This window comes from Cherax quadricarinatus, chromosome 6 (genome assembly GCF_038502225.1).
Source record: "Cherax quadricarinatus isolate ZL_2023a chromosome 6, ASM3850222v1, whole genome shotgun sequence".
In the NCBI taxonomy this organism is placed as follows: domain Eukaryota; kingdom Metazoa; phylum Arthropoda; class Malacostraca; order Decapoda; family Parastacidae; genus Cherax; species Cherax quadricarinatus.
The window spans coordinates 34,360,075-34,386,437 of record NC_091297.1 but is presented as its reverse complement, the minus strand read 5'-3'; the positions used below and the strand labels follow the sequence as shown (position 1 = coordinate 34,386,437).

Below are 26,363 nucleotides of genomic sequence, written 5' to 3'. Positions count from 1 at the left end.
GAGGCGCACATCAACCAAATAATTGCTGCAGCATTTGGGTGCCTGGCAAACCTAAGAATAGCGTTTCGACATGTAAGTGAGGAGTCATTCACGACACTTTATACTGTTTACGTCAGGTCCATAATAGAGTATGCAGCACCAGTATGGAGCCCACACCTAGTCAAATACGTGAAGAAATTAGAGAAAGTGGAAAATATGCAAAACAAAAAAACAAACAAACAAAAAAAAAAGACTAGTCCCAGAGCTAAGGGGTATGTCCCACGAAGACAGGTTAAGGGAACTCAACCTGATGACACTAGAGGACAGGAAGAATGTGGGGGGGGGGGGACATAATAACGACATAAAATACTGAGAGGAATTGACAAGGTGAACCGGGACAGAATGCTTCAGAGATGAAACACAGCAACAAAGAGACACAAGTGTTGAAGAATTCCTTGTATCAAGATCCCATGATGTTGCAGTGTCTGACACATGTGATAAATAGTTTTGAAAACCCACAAGTTGAAGATTGAGACACTTGTGAAACATATGGGAATCTCTATTGAGGAAACGTTTCGCCACACATTGGCTTCATCAGGTGTCTCAATCTTCAACTTGTCTGTTTTGAAAACCATTTATCACATTCGTCAGACACTGCAACATCATGGGATCTTGATACAACCTTGTCCAACCTTTGACCTACTTAGACTAGTGGATGGTTCCACTGTGATTCCGCTTTCTCCTGCTTCGACTCACCTGACTACAGTATGTAAGCCACTTCTCCGCCATATACTGTACTTTCTACAAGATTAATGGATTGAACACCTCAAGGGATTGATTACCTCAAACTCTCCTCTTTGGCTTCGCTATGTAGATGACATCTTTGCTCTGTGGCCTCATGACTCTAGTCTTTTCCAACCATTTCTTGATGCTCTTAATAATTTTGCCCCTTTCATTAAGTTTAAGGCTGAATGGGAATCTAATTCCTTGCTTCCTTTCCTTGATGTTAATGTCCACCGCTCAGATACAGGTTTTGCCTTTTCCGTTTACCGCAAACCTATGCACAGTGGCATGTACATTCACTACTTTTCTTATCATGCTTCCTCTGTCAAGAAAAGTGTTCTTATATCCCTCTTTCTTCGTGCTCTCCGCATTTGTGATCCTCAGTTCCCTCAATCAGAAATTTCCACTCTTCATAATTCGTTTTCCCGTCTTGGCTTCCCTTCCCATTTCACAGACTCTGCCCTCTCACGTGCTCAACGTAATTTCTTCTCTCCCAAACTCTCTACTCCTGGGAACTCTTCTGTCCTCTGCCTTCCCTACATTTCCGGCCTTTCTAATGTCAACAACTCTCTCCGTTCCTTATTATTATTATTATAATCAAAAAGAAGCGCTAAGCCACAAGGGCTATACAGCCCTCCGTTCCTTGGACATCAAACTTACTTTCCGACAGACTAACACTCTTCGCACTAATCTCCTCCCTCTACAGATGCCTGGTATCTACTCTATTTCTTGCTCCTCCTGTCCTCTTCAATACTTTGGAGAAACTGGTCGATCCCTTTTTGACAGACCTAGCCAGCCCAAAAGTAGTGTTAGGCTTGCCGACACTAACAATGCTCTTTTCTGTCACGTCAGAGATCACAGTCATCCTATTGACTGGTCTTCTGCTAAAACTGTCTTCCCTACTTCCAACTTTAACAGTCGCCGTCTGGTTGAATCCTCCCTAATGCACAACTTTCCTTGTATGGATCTTAGTCCTGGCTTCGTCTCTGTAGATGCCTTCCTCTCCCACTACATTGTAAAATGCTCCAAACTTCAGAACACCGGTGACTTAACCTGATTCCTCCTTTTCTTCTTCCTCTTTCCCTTTCCTCTTTCCTCTTTCTCCTTTGGATTGTCTTTTTTCTGCCCTGTGTATATGTTCCTTCTTTATTTAGGTATATTTCCACCCCCCCCCCTCTGCGTTCTTGCTGTTACCCTCTGTGGGCACCTAGCTCCCTTGTGGGCACCTAGCTCCCTTGTGGGCACCTAGCTCCCTTGTGGGCACCTAGCTCCCTTGTGGGCACCTAGCTCCCTTGTGGGCACCTAGCTCCCTTGCAGTGTTCCACTTTCTTAATATCTGACTGGCCTCTCCTCCTTCTTACTACCTTCCCCACTACTACTTCCCTCTACCTCCACCTCCTGACTATTTATACCCTTTCTTCTTTCCTTTTCATTAGTGTGACTTTGTAAATGGTCCAAATCGGACCGAAACGTCGTCGTAAACTCGTCTCTTCTATGTGCGTGTTATTTGTGTATTGTTCCAGTCACGGTATTGTGCCTTTTTTGTTATATCCCATTGTTTGCTCGAGACTCTTTCTAAACCAAGTTTATACCTAGGAGGTATCATAACATATTTACAGAAAATAATAATTTACCTTTTATCAGGTATAACCAGAAAATATATTTTCCTGATTAATTTTATTTTTGTAAATCTGGTGAGTTTTAGGAAGTGTTTTCTTGATAGTAATTCTGTATGAATATATAACATTTTGTGTAACATTTTTGAGGGAAGATGGTAAGCTGCGTCTTTAAAATTTTGTGATTTGCTATTTAATGGTTTATTATTTTGCATTATTAGGTTTCTGCTGTAATAATAAGTAGGCGTGCGTCTTTTACCTACAATTTTCTAATATATACAAAAATGTCTGGAACCAGTACAGATTATGTTGGTGGCAGTGACCTTGGCGAAAATTTCCCTGGTTCACACATCACTGCTAATAAGGGAACTAATAAAGCTGAGATTTTAAGGTTGAAATTAACCCTAATTCAGGAGGAAAAAGACCTGAGAAGGATGGAATGTACGAAGCTCTGGGAAGAAAAGGAGTCAGCAATCCTTAGGGCTGAAGAAAAAGAGAGTTCAATTTGCTTCTGAACAAGGAATAGGAAAATGATAGAAATATTTAATCTAGGGAAGGATAAGTCAATTCGGCAGGCCCCTTATAGAAAGAACCTACAAAGAAAGGCGAATATGGTGAAGGAGGTGAAATTCCTACATGACAATAATCTAATAGTACCTAGCGAGTCAGTGGGCATCACCCTGCTTAATAGTTCCAAACCAGATTACACCACGAGAATGTGCACTGACTAACTCAAGGTAAATTTATTAACAAAGGTTAATTGTTTTCATCTTCCTAGTGTGGATGATGTCACTGATGCAGCCTCCTGCATCTTCAGTTCGTATGATACAGTTAGGGGAGCTAAATATGTCTGTAAACTAGATATGTGGAAAGGTTATCAAATTCCCATGACACTGTGTACCAGTGACATCTTCCTGTTTGTAATGCCAGTTGGTCTCTTTCTGTACTTGAGATTGTGTGGGATATGAAAATTCAAGATTTTCCGGAAATGTACAAACATTGTTGACATAACCTGGTGTATTGATGTTTTCTGTATTGTTGAGAAAAGTCGCAGAATTCTTACTATAAGTTATTTCTCTGAGTATAAGTATCAAGAAAACTTGATCACGGGAAAGAAAATTTTAACTGGTGTTGTGTATATAGCAGCTTTTTATATTATTAAGATCTCACACTGTCACTGTGTATGCTAACTTCAGATCTTTATGTTTCCTTCACCTAATGAGAAACATCAACCAAAGACTCACTAGGTGGGCTCAGTACCTACAATCTCTGTATTTGGTGATTCATTATGCAAAGGGAACAAAGAATGTCGTTGCTGATGCATTATCTCATGTGTAAAAAATGTACATAATGTGGCGTATAGATCACTAATCTGCTTTTATTGAACAGTGTTTTGCAGTGGGCGAGTAGATGATATCTCGGAACACCTAAAGGAGACATGCGAGTTGAATTGGTGGTGGGGGTATCAGATTTCCCTAGGGTGTGTGTTAATTTTAGTGGTAGTCACATCTGTTTTACATGCCTAGGTAAGATATGTTAAATTTATTTTTAGGTGCTGGCTGGTATGCCTCACCTACGTGTGTTATGTTAGTGTCCTATGATCTGTCGGACCAAAAGGATTTCAGTTTACGGGGTACTGATGCCTTACCATTATTTTGGATCATGAATAGTGATCCTATTTTTCTTTTTTTTGTTTCTCCTGGACCTACCTATTTCATGGGTCACTAGTGTGGGTGGCTCCAGGTTTCTTAGGAATGACAGTGCACGTGAAGGCCTCCGAAGCTAACCTTCTGAGAGGCATCAGTGATGATTCCAGTGTTTTCTTTATGGCCACAATCCCACCAATAAATTTTTTTACGGCTATCCACCCAGGTTTTTTGGGGTCTTATACTTTTCCATCCTGTGCTCTCCTACCATTTTTCTCAGAGGCGTGTTTTGCGCAGTCAGTTTTGCTTACTAAAGATTGATATGGGCACAGGTTGATAATGTGATATCCTTTTCTGTGTAGTAACTAATATGTGGACTTGTCAAATATTTATGCTATTACTGTGAAAAGTCACTTATGTTTCGTGCCAGATTTTTTTGAAACTTTGTATCTATTGTAAGCAGGAATTTGTGGTACTTGACAGTAATGCTTATTAAGACAAAGAGTTTTTCAATTTCTGACCTATTTTGTACTGATGTAACCAAGTTACTCTTATTTGGTTATGTGCAAATATGCTGTACAGAGGAAACCCATTCAGTAGTGTATCAAGTTGTATACTGTATAGGTAAAATGTATCAAGGCAGGTGCTTGGCCAGCAATGTGCTGTGATGGTGCATTTTCGTAGTTTATGGTTTCTGTGAGGATATGGCTATAAGGCATGACTGTGGGCATAAAATTTGTTCACTTTTATATTAAACAAGTTTCACAAGTCTGTGTATTAGCAGAGCTCATATTGTGGTGATAGTTGTTGTGTTGGGTTTATACAGTTGGGTTTTGGTTCGCTGTCTATATAAAAAGAGTGTACCAAGGCAATTAAGGTAAGGATTACTGCCTGTACTGATGCACTTTTTTTTGTCTTTGATGTTTATTTTCGTTTCTGTCCTTTTTTTTCTTTTGACTAGCTGCATCCGATTGTACACAGCTAGTTGGGTGAGACCGTTGGTTTGATGGCAGGGGTGTTGTGCAGGCTACTGCCTGATTGTGATAGAATATGTCATAAAATAAGGTATTAATAGTGTAAACAGAAGTGCTCCATAATTTCAGAAATCATGTCGGCGTTTTGTGGACGGTTTTCGTGTCTCATGACGTCATGGCATCACAGAGTGAAGCGTCGAGGGACATGGTGTTGAAGTGGCAGGTAAGTGACTTTGTGTATTTTGTGGTTATGCTCAGGCCATAGGTTGTGTTTGGTGCTTTTGTGCTCATGTGTGCCCTGGAAGGTGCCTGGCATTGTTGTTTGATGCACAGAATAAGAATAACAAGAAGTACAGTAATAATAGCGTGTTTACCAGCAGGTTGGGAGTACGCCAGTCTACTCGAGTCACTGATCAAGTTAATTTTCTTACGGCCTAACTTTAATCAACTAGTAAAAGTTTACGAGTGTATTATTTACTGTTTTTGTGATGTGTGTTGATGACGGGTTGGTGTTATGTATACTATTTGGTATAATGCATGTTTATTTTTATAAAGGGCAGTTTAATTGACCTTCCTGGAAGATCAAATCTAAGGTCATTAATAACGGTACTGACCACTTATAATTTAAATAATTTTGAGTTTATCCCTAGAACTGTGTTTTACCCCCAAGGATCCCCAAACTTTATAACAAATATGCTGTCCAGTTTTGGTGTACATTTTATAGAATAAAATGAGCATAAGCATAGGCTGCAAATGCCTAATTCAATTCGATACCATGTTGGTGCTTTATCGAGCAGAGACTGCCTGATCAGTGAAGAATTAATTACCCAGTTAGGTGCTACTGTTAGTAGTACTACCAGTAGAAATCAGTTTCCATCTCAGCAATCCATACAAAATAGAAAGTAGTTAGACTGTCTGCCTTTTCTCTGCATTCCCACGTACTTTCTCTGACCCTCTGATTTCTTTACCCCTCTATCTCTCACCTTCCCGTAGTTGTGGTGTTGGACGATGTGGTGTTTGATGTTGTTCCAGTGGTAGAGTTGGACGAAGTGGTGTTTGATGTTGACCCAGTGGTAGAGTTGGACGAAGTGGTGTTTGATGTTGACCCAGTGGTAGAGTTGGACGAAGTGGTGTTTGATGTTGACCCAGTGGTAGAGTTGGACGAAGTGGTGTTTGATGTTGACCCAGTGGTAGAGTTGGACGAAGTGGTGTTTGATGTTGACCCAGTGGTAGAGTTGGATGAAGTGGTGTTTGATGTTGATCCAGTGGTAGAGTTGGACGAAGTGGTGTTTGATGTTGACCCAGTGGTAGAGTTGGATGAAGTGGTGTTTGATGTTGATCCAGTGGTAGAGTTGGACGAAGTGGTGTTTGATGTTGACCCAGTGGTAGAGTTGGATGAAGTGGTGTTTGATGTTGATCCAGTGGTAGAGTTGGACGAAGTGGTGTTTGATGATGATCCAGTGGTAGAGTTGGACGAAGTAGTGTTTGATGTTGATCCAGTGGTAGAGTTGGACGAAGTGGTGTTTGATGCCGATCCAGCATCAGTGGTAGAGTTGGACGAAGTGGTGTTTGATGTTGATCCAGTGGTAGAGTTGGACGAAGTGGTGTTTGATGCCGATCCAGCACCAGTGGTAGAGTTGGATGCGGTACCGTTCGATGTTCCTGAGGTATTTGCGGTGGCGTTGCCTGAAGAATTGGTCGAGGCACCAGCAGCGCCTGCGGTGGTGTTGCCTGAAGTATTGTTGCTCGGCGGTGGCCCTGCATCTACAAATGGATTTTCTGTTTCCAGGAAGAGAAGAAGAAATAGAGCCAAAATAATGATGAGGGAGAGGAAAAGAAGGAAGACGTGGTGGAAGACAAGGAAGGCGATTAAAAAGTTGAAAGACTCGACGGAAATTTGAGAAAAACGACAGAGAATAAAAAACGGAACGGCAGAATATAATATGATTATAGTTATATTTAATTTAAATATTTTTCATTATTTTGGCAATGAGTGAGGCAAGAGATAAACTACCTATAAAATTTAAACACGTGTTAACTATAATAAACGGGATGGAGAAAAGTCAGATGAGGCGCATTTTGAAGAACATGGGCATAGATCAGTGGTAGTGAGAAGGAGCAATGATGAACCTCTTAGGAATAGACACATTCAACAAGTTAAAACACCCACCTTAGAAGATAGTTTGGATGTTACCTAAAATAAACATGTGTAAACTATAATGAACACGCTGTTGAAAAACAATGATCCCCAAAACATAAACATGTTTTACCCAGCTTGAGAAAAATAAAGCAAAAAAAAAAAAAGAAAAAAAAATCACGTAAGCAGATCACAGATTTTTAATTATCTCGTCTGTCTTTTAGAATAAAAATTCTCGAACATTTTCTCATGATATTAGCATACCAATGAATATATTATGTATATACTATTCTAAATAGCAAAAATTACAAAAGTTTAAAATAAAACAAAATATTCTTTTCGACCTGAGGGAAGAGAGGAATTGTGGCATTTTGAGGCCTTGGAACCCACAAGTCGTACAATAAAAATATCATCAAAGACTCAAAACTAAACACATTCCAATTATGGAAAATATAGTTTCATGGTTAAATGAAAATATTACTGTACTTAGTAAAGCATATTTGTTTGTGTGTGTATAAATGGTGGGATGATAGGAGAAGATCAGTAGATAAGCAGTCTCAATGAGAAATCTCATTATTTTTCTTTCCGCGTGGCTGTGCCGGCTCTGATGGCTGCTATATGATCGGAGAATCCGATCATCACTCCACCACACTTCTGGTCTCACAATCTCCCACTGGGTAATTAGTTCGCCCAGGGCAGCATTATTGTGGACACGATGCTAACTACAACAATTCTCATTAACAGCTCCCAGCATACGTCACTGTCCCAAGAAAGTGATTTACCCGATGCACAACAAAGGTGATTAGGTTCTTGGTGTGACTAACAACTCATTCGCGATGGTACTCAAGCCTCATCTAATATTAACTCGCAAATGATCAGTATCACTAGGTTGATCAATCAAGCTTTCAAGTGGAAACATTTAATAACCCATTGTTTACCTTCCAGTCGTATACACTGATCGGTCTATACTCGGTCTGTATGTGACTGGAGGGTCGTGCCACTAGCTAGATTTCTTGGTGGAATTGTTAACGACACAGTCATATGGACTGATTCTATAAGTTACAATCACCTGCTGTTATATGTAAATGAAGGGTCATCACACCAGCTAGACTCGTTTACTCTATGTGATGGCGACATCAATCATCAGCCACTGCAAAGTGCCACTACTTGCTTTCTGTGTGACTGGAGTGCCACCACTTCCAGACTCATCCTTTGGAGCTGGCGTCTTTACTCACCTGTCACAGCGAGGTAACAGTACCCATTCTGTGTGTGTGTGACTCGAATTTTATTCCACAGAGTCCTCCACCATTCCATTACGCGGGTGAATGAACCCTGTGTCATAGTGACTGTTAGAAACCCCCACTACGGGGAAAAGGGGGGAGGGGTTGCCTAACAGATTTTCCCCTCTCTTGAGAAGCCGTCAGTGACTTGATATAATTATGAGACCCGTACCCATTAGGCTAGGATCTCCAATTTATGAATGCCATACAGACATTCTCTCATGTCTACAAAACTTTGTAAGTGTTAATTTTTCCCGTCTCTGGCAACTATGCCTCTCTGGCCCAAGTATACGTTTGATAGCCAGGGAGCAACAGTCTGAGTCCAACTAGGCACAATATAGGCTGTGTCCAAATCGCCCAGCGAGGGGTATCTCGTAGCACTACGTGCATCACCTAATTAAAGTTAGCAGTATTATAGAATTTAAGGCTCAATCAAGTGATTTGTAGATCTTTGGAGTTGCACCGGATTCACAGTCAAGTTTAGTGAACTAGTCGTGGGGACCTTACCTGTGTGTGGCCATGCCTGACCTCCCTAAGAGCCGCCACTAGCAGTACAGCTGACAACTTTGTCCGGTTTAGACTGCAGTACATAATCTCATTCAAGGTAGGTGGGAGAAGGTTCAGATTACCGGGAGTCATTAGAGTCAGTCATGGTGTCAGTCACGCGAGACAGGCACAAGGCTTGCGTTTCACTCTATCAGAACGTATTGGACAGTTACGGCCTGGATTAGACCAAGTGCCAGGTATCATCAGAGACATCAGATTGGTAAGTAACCAGTATGCTAAGTAGTATGCAGCCCTGTCAAAGGGAAGAGTTCACATAATTTAGATCTGAATTGGAATCTAAGTGAGTTGGATGTGTGATAAGTGTCAAAGCAGAACCCCCCTCACTATCGACAACATTCTATCTGGGATCGGTCTAAAAATGAAAGAGGTCTTGTGACTGACCTGAGAGGCAGACTAAGAAGATAAAGATCTTGGGACTTTCTTGGGGGAGCAAATTATGTAATGTTTGGGACAGGTCCTGGAATTCATCTGAGAAAAATGTGGTCTTGAGACTCACCTGGAGAGCAATTAGGGATGGTCTTGTTGGCCAGCAGGGCAGCAAGGACACTCTGCAGGCAAGGGTCGAGGTCACAGTGACACCATTTTTTACGGTACCCTGTAACTTGGCCCTGTGTGGGCACCGCCTTCATGCTTACCATCACGCCAACGCCCACGGTCAGCATCCACGCCCACGCTGACCAAGCCAAAAATACTACGCATAAGTAACTTAAAACAGCAACAATTTGGTCACTTTCAGTCACTGCACATCATATTCATTCACTGTCCATACTCTTTTTTTTTCTCACTCTGTACACTTAGGCACTGACGTAGCATCTGATTCATCAACTACCCGCGTTTCTGTCTACAGTCAGCACCCAGAATCCACTTCCCAGCCTGATAACCGGTACTGAAGTCTTCCAGCTCACACTGACATACAGAATTCCAGCAGTTGATGTACGAGAAACATTCCGTGAGAAGAAATATGACAGGGAAACCCACTGTGTGTGATGGCACATGAGAGGGGAAATCCATCGTGTGATGGAATATGACAAGGAAACACCATCCTGTGTAATGGAACATGACAGTGTAACATCATCCTGTATGATGGAATATGACAGTGTAACCTCATCCTGTGTGATGATATAGTACAGGAAAACCCAACTAACTGTCGTTCCCACTATGTCACACACACACACACACATACACACATACAAACATATATATATATATATATATATATATATATATATATATATATATATATATATATATATATATATATATATATAAGGAGGTACCACCTCTAGAACTGTCCTGGGAACCCTCATCCTCAGAGAAAAGAATAAATTTGCTTCAGGGAAAACTCTGAAGCTGTTTGAAAAATTTCTCCTACCACTTCCTCTATTTAATATAAATTTTATTTAAAGAGAAAATACATTGCCAAAATGCATTGACAAAAATACAATAAGAGTAAAACAACATAGATGACAACTCAGAGCTACATCTCAAATACTTCGTCCAGCTCCCCGGCTGTGGGCCGCGTGCCCAGAATGCTGCAAGTATTTCCCCGCTGGATCGCAACTTACCATCAATGTGGCCTAAGTGGACCGCTTGTACTCCATCCATGGTTCTTCCTCCTGTAAAGCAAAGCAAGTACTTATTAAATCAAATCAAATACTCAGAACAATAAAATCAGCAATTTATTAATAACAACGACAGACAAAGATCAGCTTGTACCTACATCAATAAAATGAAAATCACAGTATCCTTACACTGTGGATTTTACTGATATATATATATATATATATATATATATATATATATATATATATATATATATATATATATATATATATATATATATATATATATATATATATATATATAATTTCTTTCAACGAACCGGCAGTATCCCACCGAGGCAGGGTGGCCCAAAAAGAAAAACAAAAGTTTCTCTTTTTAAATTTAGTAATTTATACGGGAGAAGGGGCTACCAGCCCCTTCTCCCGGCATTTTAGTCGCCTCTTACAACACGCCTGGATTACGGAGGAAGAATTCTGCTCCACTTCCCCATGGAGATAAGAGGAAATAAACAAGAACAAGAACTAGAAAGAAAATAGAAGAAAACCCAGAGGGGTGTGTATATATATGCTTGTACATGTATGTGTAGTGTGACCTAAGTGTAAGTAGAAGTAGCAAGACGTACCTGAAACCTTGCATGTTTATGAGACAAAAATGGACACTAGCAATCCTACCATCATGTAAAACAATTACAGGCTTTCGTTTTACACTCACTTGGCAGGACGGTAGTACCTCCCTGGACGGTTGCTGTCTACCAACCTACTACCTAGGATATATATATATATATATATATATATATATATATATATATATATATATATATATATATATACACACACACAGACGATATTGTTAGCTTGTAAAATATCAGCTCTTAGCTTGTGGAGTATCAATCAGATCTTAATTTGTAGAATATGACTTCTTAACTTGAACAATTACAGCTATTAGCTTGCAGAATAACAGCTATTAGTCTATTGAACATCAGCTTGGAGAATATCAGCCATTAGCTTGTAGAATAACAATTATTAGCTTATAGAATATCAGCTGTTAGCTTTAAGAATAACAGCTATTAGCTTTAAGAATAACAGCTATTAGCTTGTAGAATAACAGCTATTAACCTTCATAACATCCAGTATTAGTTACAACCTACCAGCTCTTAGCAGGTAAAATATCTGCTCTTTACTTGAATATTAATCCTTTGATTGTGATGGGCACCGACTACGTTATATCGGACTCATTGTGAATGACACAACCACCTCTTGTATGTCCTCTATACTGATGCATTTATCCTTTATAATAATGCAGATATTCTCTATAATGATCCAGCTATCCTTTATAATCATCCAGTTATCCTCAGTAATTGGTTAGTTATGGCTGTGCAGTTGTCGGGGCATTACAACTGTACTGTGTGTAGCTGCTGGTTATAAGCTACAAGGAATCAGGATGAGAGAGACTGACCTCCAGGTCACCTGACTTTATATCTACACTCTGGTCAAGAGGACGGTCTCTCACTACCTATGGCTGATTACAAATATCGATGCCTTTGCTTGGTATTTGACTTTTTTTTTGTCTTTACTTTGGTGTTTGCCTGCTCTTGTTGTTTGCCTTTGCTTGTTGTTTGCCTTTGCTTGTTGTTTGCCTTTGCTTGTTGTTTGCCTTCGCTTAGTGTTTGCCCTCGCTTGTAGTAATCTGCCTTACGGTCAGGTCCCACGCACCATATATCTGCATGTGCCTTCGTAAAGCTTGCAGACTATCGTCTCTTAATGTCGAGAATAATGCATCGTGTCTCGTAGAGAAGCAGCTCTTAGCTTGAGAAAAAAGAGCTCATATACTTGCAGAAAAATAGCTCTTAACTTGTAGAATATCAAGTCTTATCCTGTAAAAGATCAGCTCTTAGTTTGTGGAATATCATCTCTTGTTAAAAACAACTCTTATATTGTGGTAAACAGCTCTTAGCTTGTTGAAAAACTCTTAGCTTGTAGATAATCACTTCTTAGCATATAGAAAAGCAGCTCTTAGCTTAAAAAATATATAAAAAAGTTAATAGGATAAGGCTGGAACAACAAGCCAGTGAGAGTGGCTTGTGGTCTTCTGATGTTTTATTAAGCCAGTGGGAGAATTAACGGAATTCCTGATCAACTAATTCCTCAGGAAATTGCGAGTGTAAATTTCCTCCCACTGGCTGGTGATAGGGGTTAATGGGTGAAGGGTAGAGCAGGAGGGTTAATGGGTGAAGGGAAGAGCAGGAGGGTTAATGGGTGAAGGGAAGAGCAGGAGGGTTAATGGGTGAAGGGAAGAGCAGGAGGGTTAATGGGTGAAGAGAAGAGCAGGAGGGTTAATGGATGAAGGGAAGAGCAGGAGGGTTAAAGGGCGAAGGGGAGAGCAGGAGGGTTAGTGGGTGAAGGGAAGAACTGGAGGGTTAATGGGTGAGGGGAAGAGCAGGAGGGGTTAATGGGTGTAGGGAAGAGCAGGAAGGTTAATGGGTGAAAGGAATAGCAGGAGGGTTAATGGGTAAAGAGAAGAGCAGGAGGGTTAATGGGTAAAGAGAAGAGCAGGAGGGTTAATGGGTGAAGGAAAGAGCAGGAGGGTTAACAGGATTGGTTAATTATAAGGAACAATTGGTTAATTATAAGGAACAGTAATGGTTAATGGTGAAGGGAGGAACAGAAACAGTTAATGGGTGAAGGGAAGAGCAGGAGGGTTAATGGTTAATGGAGGAATAGGAAGAGTTACTGGTGAAGGAAGGAACAAGGAATGTTGCACTCTGGGGTACAGGTTCTTACACTGAGTGTATGTACTCAGATGTACCACTCTTACACTGTGAATGTACTCAGAGGAACCATGCTCTTACACTGAGTATGTACTCAGATGCACCACACTCTTACACTGTATATGTACTCATATGTGCAACACTTACACTGTGTATGTACTCAGATGTATAGTACTCTTACACTGTGTATGTACTCAGACATACCACACTCTTACACTGTGTATGGACTCAGATGTACTACACTCTTACACTGAGTATGTACTCAGATGCACCACACTCTTACACTGTATATGTACTCATATGTGCAACACTTACACTGTGTATGTACTCAGATGTATAGTACTCTTACACTGTGTATGTACTCAGATATACCACACTCTTACACTGTGTATGGACTCAGATGTACTACACTCTTACACTGAGTATGTACTCAGATGCACCACACTCTTACACTGTATATGTACTCATATGTGCAACACTTACACTGTGTATGTACTCAGATGTATAGTACTCTTACACTGTGTATGTACTCAGACATACCACACTCTTACACTGTGTATGGACTCAGATGTACTACACTCTTACACTGAGTATGTACTCAGATGCACCACACTCTTACACTGTATATGTACTCATATGTGCAACACTTACACTGTGTATGTACTCAGATGTATAGTACTCTTACACTGTGTATGTACTCAGACATACCACACTCTTACACTGTGTATGGACTCAGATGTACTACACTCTTACAATGTGTTTATGTACTCAGGTGTACTACACTCTTACACTGTAAATGTACTCAGATGTACTAAACTCTTTCACTGTATGTACTCATATGTACCACACTGTCTGTACTAAGATGTGCCACACTCTTATGCTGTGTATGTACTCAGTGTACCACACTCTAACACTGTGTGTATTTACTCAGTGTGGTGGATGAGTTCTGTTGTCCTTCTCTCCTTGTTATCGGCATCTCTTCCTCTATCCATTTCTCCCTTCCTCCCTCCCTCCCTCCCTCCCTCCCTCCCTCCCTCCCTGTCTTCCTCCCTGCCATAGTTTCTCTATACCTAGTGCTTATCTCCCTTTGTCTATATCTTCCCTTTTTTCTATATGTCCCCTGTCTTTCTTTCCTTTTTTTCCTCCATCTCTCCTTCCCTCCTTCCCTACTCTCTCTCATTTTTGCTTTAACTCCCTACTTTTTTCCCCGTCTATCGTAATATTATCAGTTTCCGAGGACTCCAGACTCTGTACTCTGAGGTCTATACTCTAGACTCAAGGCTCCAGACTCTGTACTCTGAGGTCTATACTCTAGACTCAAGGCTCCAGACTCTGTACTCTGAGGTCTATACTCTAGACTCAAGGCTCCAGACTCTGTACTCTGAGGTCTATACTCTAGACTCAAGGCTCCAGACTCTGTACTCTGAGGTCTATACTCTAGACTCAAGGCTCCAGACTCTGTACTCTGAGGTCTATACTCTAGACTCAAGGCTCCAGACTCTGTACTCTGAGGTCTATACTCTAGACTCAAGGCTCCAGACTCTGTACTCTGAGGTCTATACTCTAGACTCAAGGCTCCAGACTCTGTACTCTGAGGTCTATACTCTAGACTCAAGGCTCCAGACTCTGTACTCTGAGGTCTATACTCTAGACTCAAGGCTCCAGACTCTGTACTCTGAGGTCTATACTCTAGACTCAAGGCTCCAGACTCTGTACTCTGAGGTCTATACTCTAGACTCAAGGCTCCAGACTCTGTACTCTGAGGTCTATACTCTAGACTCAAGGCTCCAGACTCTGTACTCTGAGGTCTATACTCTAGACTCAAGGCTCCAGACTCTGTACTCTGGGGTCTATACTCTAGGCCCAAGGCTCCAGACTCTGTACTCTGGGGTCTATACTCTAGACTCAAGGATCCAGACTCTGTACTCTGGGGTCTATACTCTAGGCCCAAGGCTCCAGACTCTGTACTCTGGGGTCTATACTCTAGACTCAAGGATCCAGACTCTGTACTCTGGGGTCTATACTCTAGGCCCAAGGCTCCAGACTCTGTACTCTGGGGTCTATACTCTAGACTCAAGGATCCAGACTCTGTACTCTGGGGTCTATACTCTAGGCCCAAGGCTCCAGACTCTGTACTCTGGGGTCTATACTCTAGACTCAAGGATCCAGACTCTGTACTCTGGGGTCTATACTCTAGGCTCAAGGCTCCAGACTCTGTACTCTGGGGTCTATACTCTAGACTCAAGGATCCAGACTCTGTACTCTGGGGTCTATACTCTAGACTCAAGGCTCCAGACTCTGTACTCTGGGGTCTATACTCTAGACTCAAGGCTCCAGACTCTGTACTCTGGGGTCTATACTCTAGACTCAAGGCTCCAGACTCTGTACTCTGGGGTATATACTCTAGACTCCAGACTCTGTACTCTGGGGTATATACTCTAGACTCAAGGCTCCAGACTCTGTACTCTGGGGTTTATACTCTAGACTCAAGGCTCCAGACTCTGTACCCTGGAGTCTACACTCTAGACTCAAGACACCTGACTCTGGATTCCAGACACCAGACTCTGGACCCTAGTCTCTAGACTGTGAACTCTGAACTCTGGAATCTGGAATCGGGACTGTGATAGGACACCCAGGTTTATGGCCGCCTAAGTTTTTTGTTTCACAAGTCACTCAATCAAAACTTTGTGCAAGTTGGAGAGAGAATGTTGCAGGGAGGAGGAGGAGGAGGAAGGGAGGAGGAGGAGGAGGAGAGGAAAGAGGGGAGGAGAGGGAAAGGAGAGGAAGACGGGGTGAATGTAAGTGTGCAGGTGTATGTGATGTTCAAGATTGTCACTTGATGTTCAAGATTGTCACTTGACGTTCAAGATTTTCACTTAAAGTTCTGGATTGCCACTTGAAGTTCAGGACCGTCAGCTCTGGTCCCAGCTTTACACAAGTCCAGCAGGCAGCGTCTGGCTCACTTGAGGTCCACTTCCTGGAGGACGGAACAGTGGGTCTCCCCAGAATGGGTCCCAGGTCAATGTTCATGCAAGACCTTAAGTTCGGGAAAATATGAACTGAATTCTCCGTTCAGAGGAACGAGGTGGTTCAGGAGGGCTTCTGTGAATTTTCTCGGCCGATTCTTTCCATTATTCTGGAGAATATTGTCCACAACCTCCAGCAACATCACCCTCCTACCTCCACACGATATTTTTTCTTCTTGAAATCCCTCTGACGCTGCGAGAACACTGACAGTAACATCACCGCCTGCAAAACCTTATTCTTATTTATCAGCTGAGACAATATGTCCAAACGTAAGTCAGGTCGTTATTGGAAAACCCAACACCAGCATGGCGTCAACACCACGGGAAGCACCTTCAAACACAAACTATATTTCTTCAGAATATAGATGAATGTTGCAGAGAAGTGGCTATGTGTGGCAGTACAATAACTGTATGATAATCAGATCGGAACGGGTGGGGCTTGAGACCAGGGTGAGTGAGTTTTAAAACTCACAGGCCAGGTTTAAGATTCACTTGTCTTGGGTTTAAGTCCCATCATTTTAGTGATTTGTTCACAGACGCTTTATTACGATTTCGTGAGTCATAATAACTGGATAATCCAAGGAAGACCTCTTATACGAGAAACATATCTGTCATGCTAGAATTAATTTCTTTATCATAAGTACAAAAACCTAAAACATTATTTTAAGTGTCTGTACGAGTATACAAAAGTTTAGAGTTCCTTGACGGCTACAATGAATTTCATTGGCGGCTAAACAAACAATGAAACAGCTAGCACTTTGAGATGCTATTTTTATGGAAGTTACATTCTGTCATTGCTTAGTTATATATATATATATATATATATATGTATATATATATATATATATATATATATATATATATATATATATATATATATATGTATATATGTATATATATATATGTATATATATATATATATATATATATATATATATATATATATATATATATATATATATATATATATATATATATATATAGCGGTCGGGTAAATCATTACCCAATTTCAAGAAATGTGTTTCTCAAGTGTCTTCGGAACTACTGAGATCAATTCTTTTTAGACTTCTTATGAGCAGGTTATTACAATTTTTTTTGTCTGATTTTCCTAGATTATTGAATTAGGTTCAGTCGTGCACTTGCAACATAACAGAGGTGTTATTTCTAGTGTTACATCTGTTCTGTTGCAACTACATAAATTGCTCAAACTCAGAGTTAATATATAAACTGAATGTTTTGTATATGTAACTTGTACAGCAGGAAATCTGGATAATAGGTACGTTAAGTAGGTTGAAGTCTCTGAATAGTAATGAGGAGAGAGAGAATTTGCGACCGGAGTGATCATTCTAATGGCAGATTTTTTTTTCTGTGTTTTGATTGGTTTTAGTTGATTTCGTGTTATAGCTCCTCCGGCAGACTCTATAGATAAGGTAAGGTTATATTAAAGAGAAGCAGAGAGTAAACAATGTCATTTGTGGTACACAGTAATCTCTAGAAATAATGATTACTGTTATGGAAACTTTCTTAGATATGTTCTGGGCGTGACTGCTAAAGTTTGCTTTACACGTGAATTTGAAAGCTCCGATGCCCCATCAGACTACAAAATCCCCACCAGTCCTTTAGTGTGTAGATACTGTACTTCCCACCTCCAAGGCTCAAGTCCGGCTAACAGGTTTTTCCCGGATCTCTTCATAAATGTCACCTTGCTCACACTCCAACAGCACGTCAGGTCATAAAAAACACTTGCCTCCAATCATTCCTGTCTAACACGCTTACACACGCCTGTTGAATATCAAAGCCACTCACAGCAAAACCCCCTTTACCCCTTCCTCTATCCTTTTCTAAGAGGACCCCTACCCCTCTCCCTCTCCAATACAGATTTATATATCTTTCTAGTCATCCTATTTTGTTTCATCCCCTCCAAATTTCCATTCCACCATAAACAACCCCTCCTCAGGAACACTGCATCTCCCAATCTCCAAACTACGAATTCTTTAAATATTCACGTCACATATTGTCCCCAGGTACGAAATTTCATTGCCTGTAACCTCGTTGCAACGTTTAGAACCCATGCTTCACACTACTATATGAATGTTGGAACCACTATACTCTTTTTGCCACCATGAATAACGTTGTTTGTCTCCACAAATGCTTCAAAACACCACCCACCCACCGTTTTCTTCTCGACACTTCTATGGTTCACCACATCTTTCACAGACCCATCCATCGACAAATCCTCTTCCAAATATCTGAACATATTCACTTCCTACATTCTCCCTCCTTCCAGTCTGATATCCAGTCTTTATTTACTAGATTTTTTGTAACCCTCGCCAACTTGCTCTTACCTACGTTTACTTTTAATTCTTTCTTTTACATACCCTCCCAAATTCATCCACTAACCTTTGTAACTTCCCTTCCCCAAAAGCAGTGTCATCGGCATAAAACAACTGTGACAACTCCCATTTTGTATTAGATTCTTTATCTTTCAATCCCACACCTATCTCCAACACCCCAGCATTCACTTCTTTTACAACTTTATCTATAAATATGTTAAACAACCATGGTGAAATTACATATCGATGCCTACTGAAAAATGATTTCCCTCTCTCCTACACACCCTAATCTGAGCCTCACTATTCTCAGAAAAAACTCTTAACAGGTTTAAGTAACCTTCCACCTAATCCACATACTTACAACATCCGCCACATTCCTCTCCTATCCATCTTATCATTTTTTAAATACATTAATTCAATGAAAACTTCCTTACCTTTAAATAATGTTCACTAGTATGTTTCACTGCAAACACTTGGTCTACATACCCCCTACTCTTCCTAAAGCCTCCTTGTTCATCTGCTACATTGCTCTCCGTCTTACTCTTAACTACCATACACTCTACCATGTATACTCAACAGGCTTATTCCCCTATTATTTTAACACTCTCCTTTATTCCCTTTGCTTGTATACAAAGGAACTATGCATGTTCTCTCTCAATCCTTAGATACCTTTCCCTCATTCATACATTTATTGAACAATAACACAAACCATTCCAAAGCTACATCCCTACATGACTAACATGTCTGTCTTGAACCCATCAATCCCAACTACGTACTTTAATCCCCCTGTCATTTTATCCACAGTCTCATGCACCTTCACCACACTCACATCTAGTTCTTCCTCATTCGTAAAAGATGTTATACTACCTTCCTGGCCAAAGCATGAAAACACTGCTTCCCTCTCTTCATCAACATTAACAGCTCATGAAAATATTCCGTCCGCCTTCCCAATACTTCCAACTTACCATCTAATAACCTCCCTCTTCTGTTATTAACTGTTAAATCCATTCGTTCCATAGGCTTTCTCAAATTATTAATCTCACTTCAAAACTTTTTCTTATTTTCAGCAAAATTTGTTGATGGAACCTCCTTTTACACTTCCTCACCACTCTTATTCTCCATTCGCTCCACCCTCCTGACATCACCTCTGCTTTGTAAAAACATCTTATATCCTAACTTTTTCTCTTTTAGCACTCTCTTTACCATCTTAATCTGGGGTTTGGCTATATAGTAGGTACATATATATATATATATATATATATATATATATATATATATATATATATATATATATATATATATATATAGGTAGTAGGTTGGTAGACAGCAACCACCCAGGGAAGTACTACCGTCCTGCCAGATGACTGTGAAACAGAAACCTGTAACTGTTTTGCATGATTGTAGGATTGCTGGTTTCTTTTTCTGTCTCATAAACACGCTAGTTAACAGGGATATCTTGCTACTCCAACTTACACTTTGGTCACACTTCACAGACACGCACATGCATATATATATATATATACATACATCTAGGTTTTTCTCCTTTTTCTAAATAGTTCTTGTTCCTCTATTTCTTCTATTGTCCATGGGGAAGTGGAAAAGAATCTTTCCTCCGTAAGCCATGCGTGTCGTATGAGGCGACTAAAATGCCGGGAGCAATGGGCTAGTAACCCCTTCTCCTGTAGACATTTACTAAAAAAGAGAAGAAGAAAAACTTTATAAAACTGGGATGTTTAAATGTGCGTGGATGTAGTGCGGATGACAAGAAACAGATGATTGCTGATGTTATGAATGAAAAGAAGTTGGATGTCCTGGCCCTAAACGAAACAAAGCTGAAGGGGGTAGGGGAGTTTCGGTGGGGGGAAATAAATGGGATTAAATCTGGAGTATCTGAGAGAGTTAGAGCAAAGGAAGGGATAGCAGTAATGTTGAATGATCAGTTATGGAAGGAGAAAAGAGAATATGAATGTGTAAATTCAAGAATTATGTGGATTAAAGTAAAGGTTGGATGCGAGAAGTGGGTCATAATAAGCGTGTATGCACCTGGAGAAGAGAGGAATGCAGAGGAGAGAGAGAGATTTTGGGAGATGTTAAGTGAATGTATAGGAGCCTTTGAACCAAGTGAGAGAGTAATTGTGGTAGGGGACCTGAATGCTAAAGTAGGAGAAACTTTTAGAGAGGGTGTGGTAGGTAAGTTTGGGGTGCCAGGTGTAAATGATAATGGGAGCCCTTTGATTGAACTTTGTATAGAAAGGGGTTTAGTTATAGGAAATACATATTTTAAGAAAAAGAGGATAAATAAGTATACAAGATATGATGTAGGGCGAAATGACAGTAGTTTGTTGGATTATGTATTGGTAGATAAAAGACTGTTGAGTAGACTTCAGGATGTACATGTTTATAGAGGGGCCACAGATATATCAGATCACTTTCTAGTTGTAGCTACACTGAGAGTAAAAGGTAGATGGGATACAAGGAGAATAGAAGCATCAGGGAAGAGAGAGGTGAAGGTTTATAAACTAAAAGAGGAGGCAGTTAGGGTAAGATATAAACAGCTATTGGAGGATAGATGGGCTAATGAGAGCATAGGCAATGGGATCGAAGAGGTATGGGGTAGGTTTAAAAATGTAGTGTTAGAGTGTTCAGCAGAAGTTTGTGGTTACAGGAAAGTGGGTGCGGGAGGGAAGAGGAGCGATTGGTGGAATGATGATGTGAAGAGAGTAGTAAGGGAGAAAAAGTTAGCATATGAGAAGTTTTTTACAAAGTAGAAGTGATGCAAGGATGGAAGAGTATATGGAGAAAAAGAGAGAGGTTAAGAGAGTGGTGGAGCAATGTAAAAAGAGAGCAAATGAGAGAGTGGGTGAGATGTTATCAACAAATTTTGTTGAAAATAAGAAAAAGTTTTGGAGTGATATTAACAAGTTAAGAAAGCCTAGAGAACAAATGGATTTGTCAGTTAAAAATAGGAGAGGAGAGTTATTAAATGGAGAGTTAGAGGTATTGGGAAGATGGAGGGAATATTTTGAGGAATTGTTAAATGTTGATGAAGATAGGGAAGCTGTGATTTCGTGTATAGGGCAAGGAGGAATAACATCTTGTAGGAGTGAGGAAGAGCCAGTTGTGAGTGTGGGGGAAGTTCGTGAGGCAGTAGGTAAAATGAAAGTGGGTAAGGCAGCCGGGATTGATGGGATAAAGATAGAAATGACAAAAGCAGGTGCGGATATAGTTTTGGAGTGGTTGGTGCAATTATTTAATAAATGTATGGAAGAGGGTAAGGTACCTAGGGATTGGCAGAGAGCATGCATAGTTCCTTTGTATAAAGGCAAAGGGGATAAAAGAGAGTGCAAAAATTATAGGGGGATAAGTCTGTTGAGTATACCTGGCAAAGTGTATGGTAGAGTTATTATTGAAAGAATTAAGAGTAAGACGGAGAATAGGATAGCAGATGAACAAGGAGGCTTTAGGAAAGGTAGGGGGTGTGTGGACCAGGTGTTTGCAGTGAAACATATAAGTGAACAGTATTTAGATAAGGCTAAAGAGGTCTTTGTGGCATTTATGGATTTGGAAAAGGCGTATGACAGGGTGGATAGGGGGGCAATGTGGCAGATGTTGCAGGTGTATGGTGTAGGAGGTAGGTTACTGAAAGCAGTGAAGAGTTTTTACGAGGATAGTGAGGCTCAAGTTAGAGTATGTAGGAAAGAGGGAAATTATTTCCCAGTAAAAGTAGGCCTTAGACAAGGATGTGTGATGTCACCGTGGTTGTTTAATATATTTATAGATGGGGTTGTAAGAGAAGTAAATGCGAGGGTCTTGGCAAGAGGCGTGGAGTTAAAAGATAAAGAATCACACATAAAGTGGGAGTTGTCACAGTTGCTCTTCGCTGATGACACTGTGCTCTTGGGAGATTCTGAAGAGAAGTTGCAGAAATTGGTGGATGAATTTGGTAGGGTGTGCAAAAGAAGAAAATTGAAAGTGAATACAGGAAAGAGTAAGGTTATGAGGATAACAAAAAGATTAGGTGATGAAAGATTGGATATCAGATTGGAGGGAGAGAGTATGGAGGAGGTGAATGTATTCAGATATTTGGGAGTGGACGTGTCAGCGGATGGGTCTATGAAAGATGAGGTGAATCATAGAATTGATGACGGGAAAAGGGTGAGTGGTGCACTTAGGAGTCTGTGGAGACAAAGAACTTTGTCCTTGGAGGCAAAGAGGGGAATGTATGAGAGTATAGTTTTACCAACGCTCTTATATGGGTGTGAAGCATGGGTGATGAATGTTGCAGCGAGGAGAAGGCTGGAGGCAGTGGAGATGTCATGTCTGAGAGCAATGTGTGGTGTGAATATAATGCAGAGAATTCGTAGTTTGAAAGTTAGGAGGAGGTGCGGGAATAACAAAACTGTTGTCCAGAGGGCTGAGGAAGGGTTGTTGAGGTGGTTCGGACATGTGGAGAGAATGGAGCGAAAAAGAATAACTTCAAGAGTGTATCAGTCTGTAGTGGAAGGAAGGCGGGGTAGGGGTCGGCCTAGGAAAGGTTGGAGGGAGGGGGTAAAGGAGGTTTTGTGTGCGAGGGGCTTGGACTTACAGCAGGCATGCGTGAGCGTGTTTGATAGTAGTGAATGGAGACAAATGGTTTTTAATACTTGACGTGCTGTTGGAGTGTGAGCAAAGTAACATTTATGAAGGGGTTCAGGGAAACCGGCAGGCCGGACTTGAGTCCTGGAGATGGGAAGTACAGTGCCTGCACTCTGAAGGAGGGGTGTTAATGTTGCAGTTTAAAAACTGTAGTGTAAAGCACCCTTCTGGCAAGACAGTGATGGAGTGAATGATGGTGAAAGTTTTTCTTTTTCGGGCCACCCTGCCTTGGTGGGAATCGGCCAGTGTGATAATAAAAATAATAATATATATATAAGCAAGGAATTCGCGAGAGCAGGCGAAATATACACAAACACTGATCTCTGGCTGAAGGAGACTCGAACCTACGAACCTTAGGACAAGGTACGCAGTGCTTTACCAATCTACCCACACTGGACAATACCTTGGCGTGTAGCTTGCGCTACACGTTTGATCCAAGGCAGCCAGCTTTCAGGGAGAAAGCTTACAGCTTTTCATCTCATCCCCTGCATGCATCAGCCTTACTAGAGATTTGAACAATGCAAGGAATTCGCGAGAGCAGGCGAAATATACACAAACACTGATCTCTGGCTGAAGGAGACTCGAACCTACGAACCTTAGGACAAGGTACGCAGTGCTTTACCAATCTACCCACACTGGACAATACCTTGGCGTGTAGCTTGCGCTACACGTTTGATTCAAGGCAGCCAGCGTGTAGTGCAAGGTACACGCCAAGGTATTGTCCAGTGTGGGTAGATTGGTAAAGCACTGCGTACCTTGTTCAAAGGTTCGTAGGTTCGAGTCTCCTTCAGACAGAGATCTGTGTTTATATATATATATATATATATATATATATATATATATATATATATACATATATATATATATATATATATGTCGTGCCGAATATGTAAAACTGGTCAATTAGCAAGAACTCATTTAAAATTAAGTCCTTTCTAAAATTTTCTCTTAAACGTTTAAAGATATATTTTTTTCATTAATGTTGATGTAAAAATTTATAATTTTGCACCAAAAGGAACTTAGAAAACTTACCTAACCTTATTATAAAGGGCACAATTTATTTTAGCCTAATCCAACTAAATATATTTTAGATTTGTTTACAATAATTTAATACTAAACAAACACATTGAAATATATTTTTTTCGTTAGGTTCAGAATGATTTTGGCTTAATTATTGCATACACAAATTTTCACTTGTCCTATATGGCAAGATGAGCGTTGATATTTAAGCTAAGATCGCAAGTTCTGCCTATTCGACACGACATATATATATCTTTCTTTCAACACACCGGCCGTATCCCACCGAGGCGGGGTGGCCCAAAAGGAAAACAAAAGTTTCTCCTTTTACATTTAGTAATATATACAGGAGAAGGGGTTACTAGCCCCTTGCTCCTGGCATTTTAGTCGCCTCTCACTACACGCATGACTTACGGAGAAAGAATTCTGTTCCACTTCCCCATGGAGGTAAGAGGAAATAAACAAGGACAAGAACTAGAAAGAAAACCCAGAGGGGTGTGTATATATATGCTTGTACATGTATGTGTAGTGTGACCCAAGTGTAAGTAGAAGTAGCAAGACGTACCTAAAATTTTGAAGAATTGAGACACTTATGCAACACATGGGAATCTTTATTGAAGAAACGTTTCGACACACAGTGGCTTCATCAGTCCAATACAAAGTAGAAATGGGTAAGGATAAAACAATTACAGGCTTTGGTTTTACACTCACTTGGCAGGACGGTAGTACCTCCCTGGGCGGTTGCTGTCTACCAACCTGCTACTATATATATATATATATATATATATATATATATATATATATATATATATATATATATATATATATATATATATATATATATATATAAGTGTGTGTGTGTGTGTGTGTGTGTGTGTGTGTGTGTGTGTGTGTGTGTGTACTCGCCTAGTTGAGGTTGCAGGTGTCGAGTCCAAGCTCCTGGCCCCGCCTCTTCACTGGTGTGTCTGTGTACTCACCTAGTTGTACTCACCTAGTTGAGGTTGCAGGGGTCCAGTCCAAGTTCCTGGCCCCGCCTCTTCACTGGTCGCTACTAGGTCACTCTCCCTGAACCGTGAGCTTTATCATACCTCTGCTTAAAGCTATGTATGGATCCTGCCTCCACTACATCGCTTCCCAAACTATTCCACTTCCTGACTACTCTGTGGCTGAAGAAATACTTCCTAACATCCCTGTGATTCATCTGTGTCTTCAACTTCCAACTGTGTCCCCTTGTTACTGTGTCCCATCTCTGGAACATCCTGTCTTTGTCCACCTTGTCAATTCCTTTCTGTATTTTGTATGTCGTTATCATGTCCCCCTTATCTCTCCTGTCCTCCAGTGTCGTCAGGTTGATTTCCCTTAACCTCTCCTCGTAGGACATACCTCTTAGCTCCGGGACTAGTCTTGTTGCAAACGACAGAAACCTTAAGGGTTTAGCGATTTCTCGTAAAAAAAAAGAAAAGGGGAATCAAAATCATATTTGAGTCGCAGTTGATAATGAAGGTCTTCCTCGGTCTTTAGAATGGCAAACAAGTGAAATTAGCTAGATGAGTTCTATGCTCAGTTTTAGAATAAGGTACGATGCTGACCAAGAAGATAAACGCTTGCAAATACTGGACCATTTTGGAAATTAAAAAGTGAAGCCAGGAGCCGAATTTCGACCCTTGGAAACAGCAGTAGGAGAGTGCACAAACACCAGTGGGAGAGTGCACAAACACCAGTGGGAGAGTGCACAAACACCAGTGGGAGAGTGCACAAACACCAGTGGGAGAGTGAACAAACACCAGTGGGAGAGTGAACAAACACCAGTGGGAGAGTGAACAAAAAACCAGTGGGAGAGTGAACAAAAAACCAGTGGGAGAGTGCACAAACACCAGTGGGAGAGTGCACAAACACCAGTGGGAGAGTGCACAAACACCAGTGGGAGAGTGCACAAACACCAGTGGGAGAGTGCACAAACACCAGTGGGAGAGTGAGCAAACACCAGTGGGAGAGTGCACAAACACCAGTGGGAGAGTGAAAAAACACCAGTGGGAGAGT

At 40.8% G+C, this 26,363-nt stretch overlaps 1 protein-coding gene across 1 annotated transcript in view; it reads right to left on the bottom strand.

Moving 5' to 3' along the window:
• Positions 1-26,363, bottom strand: part of LOC128694331 (dentin sialophosphoprotein-like) — a 153,335-nt gene that overhangs the window by 55,674 nt on the left and 71,298 nt on the right. The window contains exons 2-4 of the mRNA XM_070105376.1: positions 10,548-10,598; positions 9,479-9,655; positions 5,982-6,777 (exon numbers count right to left, since the gene is read on the bottom strand). Coding sequence (XP_069961477.1) covers positions 5,982-6,777; positions 9,479-9,655; positions 10,548-10,587 — 1,013 coding nt within the window. The 5' untranslated portion in view covers positions 10,588-10,598. The remainder of the gene's footprint in view (positions 1-5,981; positions 6,778-9,478; positions 9,656-10,547; positions 10,599-26,363) is intronic.